Source organism: Serinus canaria, chromosome 2 (assembly GCF_022539315.1).
Source record: "Serinus canaria isolate serCan28SL12 chromosome 2, serCan2020, whole genome shotgun sequence".
NCBI lineage: Eukaryota > Metazoa > Chordata > Aves > Passeriformes > Fringillidae > Serinus > Serinus canaria.
Genome location: NC_066315.1, coordinates 119,141,685 through 119,154,112, shown reverse-complemented (window position 1 = coordinate 119,154,112; position 12,428 = coordinate 119,141,685). Strand labels below are relative to the sequence as shown.

The 12,428-nt window shown below is 37.4% G+C and overlaps 1 protein-coding gene across 1 annotated transcript in view; it reads left to right on the top strand.

Moving 5' to 3' along the window:
- Positions 1-12,428, top strand: part of EYA1 (EYA transcriptional coactivator and phosphatase 1) — a 145,310-nt gene that overhangs the window by 87,974 nt on the left and 44,908 nt on the right. The window contains exons 8-10 of the mRNA XM_050970882.1: positions 323-405; positions 820-1,006; positions 11,761-11,900. Of these exons, the coding sequence (XP_050826839.1) occupies positions 323-405; positions 820-1,006; positions 11,761-11,900 (410 nt within the window). The remainder of the gene's footprint in view (positions 1-322; positions 406-819; positions 1,007-11,760; positions 11,901-12,428) is intronic.

The following is a 12,428-nucleotide window of genomic DNA, read 5'->3' as shown; positions in this document are numbered from 1 at the left end:
AAAGAAGTAGGGAAACCCTCATTACTTCCACAGTGCTGGGTGCTATTCAGAGGGGTGCGATAGCTGAATTTTCAATCAGACCCGAGGTGGGTCCAAAGTTCCAGTCTAAATTTCAAGGGGATTTTTTTATTGTAATAATGAAACACAGAATGTAAGAGCTATGAATTATCACTTTCTAAGTATTAACATGTTGTAGAGCTGAATTGGTCAACATATGGGAAATATTACAAATATGCCATAATGTTATGATATAATTGTGTGATACAAGTTATTTTCCAATACTTTATTTTAGTAATTCACGTAATTTTTCCTTTCATTTCAGGCAGCAGTTTTACAACATCATCAGGAATATATGCAGGAAATAATTCACTCACAAATTCTACTGGATTTAATAGTTCACAGCAGGTAAATTTGTAAATAAGAGTTCAGCAAACTTTGGCAAACTTAGAATTCTCATCTGCTGAAAAAATGTAGCTCTCAAATAGCTTGTTGAAAGAAATTGTCATCTTTCGAGTTAAACTAAAGTTTATAAATGTTTTTCTTCAATCTGTCGTCTTAGAGCTAATTGTCAGAGGTTGCTGTTCTTATTCACACATCTTCAGCAGTGTGTCTAATAAACTGCTTGTATGAGAAGACATACTAAATTATGTGTAATTTAGATTTTTTTTACTGCCTCACAGTTTTAGGTCCTACAGCATCTAGTCCAGGAAAGTCTCAAAGTGCTCAAAGTCTGACATGTGTTTGTAGTTATATTTTGGAATTTATACTGAAAAGTAGCAAAACTTTGATGGACTGCTCAGTTGCTTTTTTGTCTTGCAGGAATATCCCTCTTATCCCAGTTTTGGCCAGGGCCAATATGCACAGTATTATAATAGCTCACCATACCCTTCACATTACATGACAAACAGCAACACCAGCCCTACGACACCCTCCACAAATGCAACATACCAGCTTCAAGAACCACCATCTGGCATCACCAGTCAAGCAGTTACAGATCCTGCAGCAGGTAATTACATGGATTTTATGGTCCCTATGAGGCACGTTTTTGTAAGTTGAAAGGGGATTGAATTGGATTTTTTTTTGTGTAGCTGTTGATTTTTTTTTATTATTATTTCTTAATCCTGAGCCTGTGGCATATCTTGGACAGATTTTAACAGAAAATAGAGCAAAGAAAAAGGAAGATTGGTAACAGTTTTAAAGCTTATCTGGAATACAAGTTGTTTGTATTTATTTGTAAAGTGTGTTAAAAATTGCAGGGTATGGATAAGTCTTTACAGTAAACAAGAACCTGGTGCTTTTAAGCTCTGTATTCATTAAGATAAAACCCTTTGATTTTTCTTAAATAAAACTGAAATCAAGAGGCCTTCAAACCATAACCCAACTCTCTACTTGAAAGAGAGCTTTCGAGTTCTTCATTTCAGAGGACATAATAATGCTTGCAATGGAGAGTTGAAATTGCACAAGTGTTTCCATCTTAAGAAAAGATTTTCAGTAGCTTATTCTTTTTCCCAGTCATTTTACCTTTCTTGGTGGAATTTGGCAGTCCTTTACTAGTTGAGATACTTTTCGAACATTTATGCCAAACTTCTTCAGCTGTTTTTGGAAATGAGGGGTGAAAAATACTCTTCTCATTATTTAAAAAAATGTTAAAATCCATCTTTTTAACAGATCAAGCATGTCAGTCATTAGTAGATGGCAGAAGTATGAAGTCTGTGAGAGAGAAAGTCCAAGGTTGCAGATGTGTTTCTTAGTGATGCAGGAAGAAGCAGTTATGATTTGGCAGTGGTATCAGGTGGTTTTGTTTCGGGCTTCTTTGGGATGAGGTTGGTGTTAGTTCTCTTGAAGCACTTGATGGGACTCATCTTCTACGTGCAATGCTAAATTTTACTATCATTTGCTAGGCCTCTGTTGCTTTTCTGCATGAGTGTGCACCCGAAGAAAATGTTATACAGTGTCGTCTTTTTTGAGACATTTACTGCAAGTAGGGAAGAAAATACAGCTGGTGTGTACATTTATATATACACAAGGTCATGTGTGTTCACTGTATTTGAGAAAGGAATCTTTCTAAATATATGTGTGCTTATTGGGGTCTGTGGCATTTAGATGTGGATGCATATTGGTGTCTGCATAATTATCCTGCTTTTCACTTTTAAATGTTTTTCGGTTTTGTTTTCTTGTGATTTTGTTTGCTTTTCTCTTTAAGTTGGAAGCAGTTAAGTTCCTCTTAGTCCAAAACCCTATGGTGATCAAGTTTTAGCTGTTATCAAGATACTAAATATGAATCATTGTATCATCTGTGTCTGGATCTTTTGCAAAATCTTTGCATGTATTTTTCTAATTGATCTTTACTATAGCATTTACTTCCTAAAAGCTAAAGTAAATGTGCGTATGAAGAGAGGAGCTATATTCTTCCCAAGCTCAAACTTAGTGACTTAAAGGCTGTCCTCCTATTTAAATAGTTTTCTGTGCTCTATAATTCTGAACAGAACTTTTCTCAGTTCCTTTATAAGAAGTCTTTCTTTTCTCCCTCACATCTTCCATATCCTTATTATGACAGTTTTGTCTAAAAATTTGAAAGAATTTCGTCAGCTTTCTCATGGATGAGTTCTGCACCAAATCCTTCTTCTAATTTGTTATTTCATGTATTGAAAGCTGTACACCCATGGATGCCCTACCACTGCTTGCTCAGCCCCTTTTCAGACGTGTGCACACCTCCTCTGGCATTGCTGGGACTTCAATTTCTTTTCCCAAGACATTAACATTACTGATTTAACTGTTCTGAAAATGTTCCTTCCAGCAGTTTGCAAATCACAACTCAATGTAGCTATGGCGTTATCATGGGCTGGCTGCCTCTACCAGAGGCAGAGGCGCATTTAGGAAAGTACCTGGTGTAGACCTCTCTATTAGAAGGAACTGATGAAAGTCATCTCCATCAGTGTGGTGGCAATCAGTAGAACGTCTAGAGCCAAATTTCTCCATTTTTCTTTAGTCAGTTTTGTCTTTACACAGTTAGGTTAGGATCAAGGCCATTTAGGCTCCTTCTGGATTGCCTGGAGAGAGATGAACACTTCTAGTTAGAGTTCAGTTTAACAACAGTCTTACTCCTGAGATGACAAAGCCTCTCCAGTGGTATGAAAAGAGTTAAAAGTGGCTGATATACCAGTGCTGGCTTCCTAAGGAGAAATTAGGTAAGAATCTTCTGCTGCCTCACCTTCAATGCTGGTAGAAAGGAAGGAAGGAACCATCAGTAAATCCAGTGCTGTGCTTGCCATTTCTCCTTGGACATTGTAAATGGTTGTGCTTTTTTCTTGTTGAGGTTTATTGCTCACCCTCAGTTGAGCTCATACACAGTCTGCTTGGAGGACAAAGCAAGGCTGGGCTCAAAGAAAAGAGGGATCAACGTGTAGGAAGGGAATGCCGGTGGAGTGGGGACAAGTGGAAGGCATATTCAAAAGAAGGAAATTCATAGTTGCATCAAAAACACAAAACAAAAGAGCAAATTAAACAAATTTTTATTACAATTAGTAAAATTTCTGTAGGCTGTTTTGGCACATCTGCTCAAGTTAGGCTGCTGATTCTTTACCACAACTGGAATGCTTCATATGAGGGATGGTGGGGAGCAGTGCAGAGCCATTGCATTTAGTAGGATGGGCTCCAGCTGCTGAAGTGCAGCTGTCTATCCTTAGACATCGTCTATATTTTAAAAAAACATGTAATCCATGTGGTTATGAATTATGCCAGGACAAGCACAGAACAGCCTTCAGACTTTACAGAGGCGCCAGAATAATTTGACAGACATAGGTGATTTCTATGAATTTGGGCCAATAAGTGAAACAGAAGAGTCTGGTAAGAAAAATGTGAAAGGGAGAAAGTAATTATGTGCTCCTGTGACATTTTTAGTAGAGTTTTGCTGACTCAGAAATCTCAGATAATTTCACTTCAAATATGTTTAATTCCTTGTCCAAATATAAAGTAATCCTTTTATGATTTTCCTCAGTTACTAGTTAAATTTGAAAGTTTTTGCCATGCAATCCAGAACATGCAGGAATTCTTGCAGAAAAACCCGGGATTTTCCATGCTCAGTGTTTTTTCTTTCTCTTTGCTTTCAGGATTTGAAACTTTCTTGTACCACAGTTGGGATAAAATCATTCATTGCCCAGATGTTTATAGTCTTTGTATCCATAAATCAGATATAGAAATTAATGTTATTTTCTTGTGAACAAAAGCCTGTATTTTTGTTAGTGATGTAATCAGAAAGTTGCTGATTTTTTTGTCTAAACTGTAGTATCTAAGAGAAGTAATAAGAATTAAAATTATGGAATAGAAGTAGATAAATGAGCAAATATTTGTTCTCCCTTCCAATATTTAAATTCATTGAAATAGGTTAAGAGTGAACAAAAGCAGTATTTCTTTATGTTTCATGTAGGTAAGCTGTGCAGCTCTTTGCTGCAGGATGTTGGGGATGCAAAAAGTTTATGCCAGATCAAGCATAACTTTGACAAGCTCAAATATTAAATTTACAGAGACAACAAGGAATTCTTGATGCACCAGATCACTGGAGACTGGGGATGAATTAGTACTGTGTGGATGTCTGTTCTTTTTATGCTTTCTTACTTAGTTTCCATCTGTTTGCCGATGTTGAAACTTACCCTGGAGAGATGGAGTTATGCCCCCATCCACTATGCCTACCCTGATGCTCAAAAATTCTTAGTGTAACATTCATATATTTCTAGGAGTTAATATAGAAAAATCTACCTTTTCTAAAGCCAGAATAATTTTCTCTTGCAATATTTCAACTCCATCATCACAAATGGTAATAAAAGTTCTTGATTTGTGCAATATTTTTTTTTCATTCAGTCAGGAAGGCTGAATTTATCCTTCTATTTCATATGATGATGTATTTATAATTTATTAAACAGCGTTTCTCACAAGAGAGGCTTGCATTGTTCTTGAGACTCAATCTCTTTCATTTTTCTTGGTTTCTGTAATAAGTGTGTTTAATATATTACTGGAAGGTTTAGGGTTTTTTTCATATTACTCACATACTTCACAATGCAGATTAAAAACCTCACAAGGGCTGTGCCAGCCAGCAAAACTTGGTCTCAGACATGGGCCGCTATTTTGCTATTAAAGACTAAACTTCTTTTTCCTTGAGTACTATATCATCTTTAGTGTTACAGAAGGGAAAGCAACTTTTACAGAAGTTTTTTTACAGAAGTTTTTACAGAAGTTTTCTTTTTTTTTTTTACAGAAACTTTTAAGTTTCTTCTTATCGTGTTTCGTAACAATGAATTAGAGACAGAAAAGTGAAAGAGAGTAAATAGTTTATATAGACAACTTTTCTTTCCTATATGGAAAGAAATGCAGCTATATTTGCAGTACATTTCTGGTATTCTAATGTTTGTTCTTTTTCATAAATATAAATGAAGAGTATATCTAGAGGATATATTATACAAAGAAGGAAAATCACAGAAAATTCTGTTAAGACAGGAATTAAATTTGATATGGTAGTGAATGGCAAAGTGCAGTACTGGTTTTGCTTTTCTCATAATGATTGTTCTCCTGGGAGGCTTATCTGTGGTTTTGGTGGGATTAAAAGTAACAATGATTTCAAATTGTTTGAAAACTGAACTAATGAGTCAGGAAGAAATAACTAGCAAGGATACAGGTACTACTGGCCCATTATGGATTGCTTCATGTTTTTTTTTCAACAAAGAATGCTGGAGAACAAAAATCTGGACCACTCTCAGTTGTGGTCATATATAGTTTATAATTGCTGCTATATATGATATTTTGTCATTGTTTTAAATATGCAATCCTAAATCAAAACCTCAACCAGGCCTTGAAATAAATAGTCATTTTTGCCACCATTTTTAACAGTCTGTTGAGAGCTTCTGTCAAGTTTATAATAGCATGCTCTTAATTCTCAATATACAAACATTAAATTTGTTTTTCAAGTGAAGATTTTGACATTTTGTCAAAACAGCACTAGAGATATACTTCTGTGATCCTGCCAGCAGGCATTATTGTATTTCTTGCAATATTTACTTTGTGCTTTTACTTACTGCTAATACAGTATTATTTTTTTATAGACAAGTAAAAAAAAGAACATCAACAAATACACTTGATTCTGCTGCATTGTTTAATCCTGGTCCAGTTGTATGCAAGTAGAAGTTTGTATAGGTGCTCATGGAATTTGTGTTTTGTTTTATTTATGCAAAAGGAAACTTTAATTATGCAAAAGTAAGAAAATCATAGTGGGAGACTGACATATTCAAATTACTTGAATCTTGTATTTTTATTCTGGTACACAGGAGTTGAAATAACACTGGCAAAATGAAGTATAAGATTTAAGGGGAAGCCAATAATCTGGGCACAATCTAAATGTAAAATTTTTTGTACATAGCTACTTGTAGAGACATTTGACTGTACTAAATACCCTGGACCCACCTCATGCATGTAATTTACATTATGACATGAGATATGTTTACTTTGATAATGTGTGTTTACTCTTTTTTGCATAACCTTTCAGAGTAGTAGGGAAAAAGTCTGATAAATTTGCAATGCCTTTGTCAGCAGCAAAAGCTCTACCCACACACACACCAGCTGGATTTACCTAGAGACACACTTGATTTTGATTTTTTTTTTCATAGCCAGTTTGCCCCAGATTTGTCACTGAACACTAATGCTGTCCATCTAAATCAACAGTAAGAAAGTGCAGCTATTACTGGGGGGGATTTTCATAACAAACAGAAATGAATTACAGAATATGGTGCTGCAAATGCTGTCTCTGCAGCTGTACTGTCTGTTCATAAATAATCAAGGTGGTTTTATTTTTGAGATGACGGAAAATTGTCCTGTGTGACAAAACCATCAACACTGCCCAGAGTGATTTATAAAGGGAGGTATGAGCTGATGAACTCTTGTGTCAAATTGCAGTATTATGGTGCCTTGAAGCACAGAGGAAAGTCTGATATAGTGTGGTTCATGTATTCTAGTTAGGCCAGAATGTAAACATATTTCATTGCTCACAGTTATGTTTTTGTCAGGCTTGATGTCACTGTACGCTACAGGGGCTGCTACCAGGTCAGAAGCAGTGCCAGTCACACCTGGAAGACAAGATATTTGCAGAATCTGGGCTTTAAATGTTTTCTTTCTGACTGACTGTAGAAGTCAAGAGTGGGTCTTTCACACTTATTTGGATAAGTGTTAAAGACCCACTCTTCATTTATATTTGGTTCAGAAGAAGGTGAAGCAGGAGTAAGCTATAACATTTAGTGTCTGCCTGGAGCAAAGCACAGAGAGTTGCTGTAGCAGAGAGATCTAAAATGATGTGTATGTCCATGGATGCAGAAGAATAACTGTTGCTACAGTTGCTATTAATTCAAATTTGTATTAACTGTTGCTATTAATACAAATTTGTGAAGGCATTGCAACACAGAGCCACTCCACTGGCTCTAGTCTGATGGACTAGACTGATGGATCCACCAGGCTGTACCTAGCCTGCTGCAGGGCCATCAGCAGGCACCTCAGGAGCATCAGGGACAGGCTAGGCTGGTGTAAGATTTGCCCTGAGCACTTTTCCAGATCCCAGATATTTTTGTCTCAGGGGATTTCCAGACCTGCTGTTGTTTGTGTGTTTAGGGTGTGCCTGCATTAGCATTTTAATTTTGAGTAGGGTCTTTTTTGGTGTGAAGCTTTTGCTCAGCAGAGCAGTCCTAGGGCACCCAAGTGGAGTCCTTCCAGTCAAAGCTAACCTGGAAGGTGTCCTCCAGAACAATTCCTAAATTGCTCCAGCCCCTCCTGAGGGTGCCCAGGAGATTGGGTCAGAATGCACTTGCACTGAAATAACCTCTCAGAAACAGCCAGCAGAGCCTGATGTCATTGCCATCACTTGCCTGATCCCACAGATCCAACTTGCTAATGTGGTGCAGCTGTAGCACCCCGAATGCTTCACTTCCAGGAATATCTTCAGGCCCCTCTTGAGCGAGATTTTGGGAGGCTGGCATGGGGTTTTTTTTGCAAAATGTGTACAAATCTCATAGCTTTTATCTGTAATCCTTGTGTTTAACCAGGCTGCTGCCAGCTCCCTTTGGTGATCTTGCTTTTGTGTTGGACAGGCAACAGATCTGATCCTCACCCTCTTCTCTGCTCATGATTAGGGGGAGGGCAGGGTTTTCTCCTGCACTTACTTGGATTTGTAATGCTCAAGGACAGGATAAAATTGAATTCAGTGCTTTAGAAAAATCATCATTTCACTTGGCTAGTATTAAAGTATGTCTGGTGAAGTCAGCTGAAGTTGAACAAATTAACCTTCTCTTAGCAATGATTACAGAGTAATGAGCATAGTGATAACATGATTTGTGGCTATGTAAATTGACTTCAGCAAGTCTTTTGATGCCCCTGGCAGTTAAATCTTTTCACTTCACTTAAACTTTGCTTAATTTTAAAAGCAAGCTAGGCTAAGGCAGTTTGGCAGGAATTACAGCAGAAGGACAAAAAGCTGTTTAGGAAATCATGTCCAGAGAGAAGTCAGTGAGAGCTGCAGCAGCATTCCTCAGTGTCTGCCTTGGGCCTAGCACCAGGCCACATTTTCATTAATCATTATGTGACGGAACAGAATGTGTTTGCCTATTAAATATGTAGATGACACCATGCTGAGAGGGGCTGTGAGGCCTTTGGAGACGGGATGAGAACTCAAAAAATGGAGATGTGATCTGAATAGGAGCAGGTGTGAGGTATACATTTAGGCAGGAATGATGAACTGCACAAATGTGGGACAGGGAATGTTGGCAGCTTCTTCCAGGCTCTACCTTTCCCTGCAGAGCCCTCTCAGTACTCCAGATATTAGTGGCACACAGAGCACCCTCAGCCACTGTTGTTTTTCTTTCTCCATAATTTGTCAGGGCTGGGCTTGTCGAGGCTCAGGGCTCAGGTGGGCGCTGAATTCTTTAACTGGGTTTCCTTATGAGGCCCTGAGAGTGACCATTGGACACTGAGCTGGTGACACAGCCATGCACACAGAGGCTTCCCTTCACGTACATGGAAGAAGTTTCTTGCACCCAATGTCATGTTTTCCCCCACTGGTGACTGCTGTCTGTCACACTGTTTGTAACACTGATCTCCTCAGCAGGCTCAGAAGTTGCAGGTATTAGCACGGTTGCTTGTTCAGTCATTTGCAAGGTTTGGCCAAGTCTTCAAGAAACAACCAGGTCAATGTCACTTCTTCCTCATAGGATGATCTAGGAATGTCCAAACTAATATTTATGGAAATACTGTAGAAAATGCAAATTTTTTCTGGCCAATTGGTGTCCAGGGGAGGGCAGCCTGCAGAATATTCAGGAAGTCAAGCTTTGCTTGATTTTGCTTTGCATTTTTTTGTCCAGTTTGGTGAGACTGTAGAGAATAAGAATCAGAGCCTAGCAAAGAAGATTGACAGGGAAGGGTTAATCTAACCACAAAGGGGATCTGTAAAAAGTCTTCACTTGCATGCAGGTACAGTGAAGGGAATAATTTTTCCCCCACTTTAACAGATTAAACTTCTACTGTTGTAATGAATGCTAAAGTTGTATGTTCTGATGATGCAGCTGTCCAAGCAGCAGAGATTTCCTGGAGAGATCCATGAGAGCAGGACAGACAAATCTTTCTTGGGAATGATGGAAGTACAGCAGCCCCAAGAAGGGGTCCTGAGGTGGGGTTGGGAGTCTTTCTGCCAGGTGAGAGTCTGGTGCATCCAGATGCACCAGATTTCTGCAATTTCCCAGATTACTTGGGAAGAGGAAATGGAAATGATCTTCCACCCAAACTTGCAGCCCTGTGTTTAAAATTTTGAATGAAGTATTCATAAGTGAAAGTGTTGCAAAGATGGAGAGCTCGATGCCTCTTACAGACAGATTTTCTTCCCTGCCCCCACCATGCTCTGCTCTGTGTCCTCACTCGTTTAGGTTTCCTTGTTTGTTTATTTGTCATGGAGTTTTGTTTATACTCTTTCCATCTCACCTGTTCCCTACTTGTTTTAGTATTGCTCCAGCAAGTTTAATACTTTTAGGCATAGCATGTCTGTAAGAAAAATTTCTAAAGCTGAGAACTAAAGCCAAACTCCTAAAAACAGTGTCAGAGACCAAAAGCAGCTGAAATTTAAATTAGTCAATTAAAAAAAGTAATTTTTCATTACATCTAAGTTTTGAAGTACATGTTTAGAACATCATATCACCAATACACCCACTGAAGAAATTCTGGTCTGTTTATTTTATGGGGGTTTAGTATAGGTCAAATGTTTTCAGAAGATTCTCTGCTTAACTTTGAGTTACATCTTAACTTGATCTGCTTTGTTTGGTGATGTCTGAAATATTTAGGTAAATATGTAAGGTGAAATGTGTAAGTGATGCTAATTCTCAATAAGTGTAGATTTGAAGGCTGAGCATGAGAATTTCAAGACCTTTTCTTTTCATCCAGCACAAGTAACTGTTGTTATTTAGAGTAATTGTGCATATGTGGTGTTACACAGATGTCCAGGGTCTCCTCCTTAATTTAACCTTTGACCTCAACAGGATGTTTTCCTAGGAGAGAGAATCCCTTGTGTGAGAAGTATACCTGTCTGTTCAAGCTGGAATGTTGTGGTCTAGGCAGATTCAAATGAAAAATTTTGTATCTACTGAACTCTAAAGAGTAGTTAATATTAACTGAGCAGTGAAATTGAGAAACATGACAATTGCAGCTGCCTTCACTAAAGTAGTGTTTTTAGGAAAAACAAAAGACATCATGGTGACCATCAAAATAAATTTCTGAAATTCAGACTATGAGAGGAAGTATTCAAAAGAGATTTAAAAATGTGTTGTTCCATTTCTAAGGACCGTGGTACTGCTAAATAAATTAATGGGAAGGAAAACTGATGCTCAGTGTATGCTTTGTTAATGTACAAGCATTCACTATGATGGAGTCTATAGATGTTAAAAGTAGCAAAATATCTTTAAACTTGCATGTTTTCAGAAAAACTCTGCTGTTCTTAACTACATGAATCATCATTCTTTTTGCACCTGTTCAAAACCAGTAAATATTCTTATAAATAAATGTTGCTGGACCATAATAATTAGCATGCAATACCGTTTGTAAAGATTTGTATCCTGTCTTGAAGGTACTCATTGGAAGTGTTCAGTGATGATTAGGCCTTTGAAAAGTACTAGAAATATCATCTTCATAGTTGATGCATATTTAACACTTAATTATTTAAATTACCATAGAAAAATAAATGTTCTGGTTTATGCTATATTTTGGAATAATTCTATTCTTCTGGCTCAAATGTGGCAATCTAAAAGAGTCTCCAGCCAGGTAATTTGGAAAATTTTTCAATTTATATATGTCTGGGTTTTTTTCACATCTGGTTGGATTTTTCTTACCCATCACCATGACAGTTATTTTAAAGCATTTAGGGTGTATAAGTTTGAAAAGCTAGAGTTAAATTAATGTTGTTTTGTGAAAAACTGCTATCCCTTAAAATTGTTTACCTAATCTTGTAATAACTGAAGGAATGAAGCAATGAAGTTTTTATCTCCTAAGTCTTTTATAGGCATTTACTGAAATCGTTTATCACTCTTTATACATATAATTTGAGATAGATTGAATTAATTTATAGAGCAACATGACCACTTACTGTTTTATATTTAATTATTTTAGTTAGGACTTGGTTTGGTGTAAGCAAGTAAGGTGAACATTCTGAACATTGAACTGGAGGGTAAAAGTGTTCTTTCTTTACTGTGACAGAATACAGTACAATCCACAGTCCATCAACCCCCATTAAAGATTCAGATTCAGACAGATTGCGCCGTAGCTCAGATGGGAAATCACGTGGACGTGGCAGAAGAAACAATAATCCTTCACCACCACCTGACTCTGATCTGGAGGTACTATATATTAAATGTCTTTGGCCTGTTGCAGAACTTTATTTTTATTGTTATTTTGCACAAAGAAGTGTTATTTCTGTATCAAAAATAAAGTGGCATTGAAACTCCCTCTTTCCTAACAGTATTTGCATAGGAAACAGGATTTTTCTTCCAAAGAACCTTCTTCAGGAAGAGCTTCTACTTCCTTGGAAAAATACTTTGTGTTTCTTTCTCCTTTTGATTAAACAAAGCAAACAAACAAACAAACCAAAACAAACCAAAAGGAAAAAAAAAGGAGCAATCTTTTCCCAAGTCAAAGACAGGTTTTCATTTGGACAAGAGACACTCCTAGCACAATAGTGGGGTTTGTTCTCCCATGCCCTGCTCACATTCCTCCCAGTGGCCCATGGATTGTGTTGAGAACACATCTCCAATGACACACCACAGCTATGAGTGTCCACACTGCATTACTTTTCCTTTCCAGAAGCTTACCCCATTTGTCATCATGGGAAATACAATATCACCAGGATTTAAAATGTTTGTATTTGA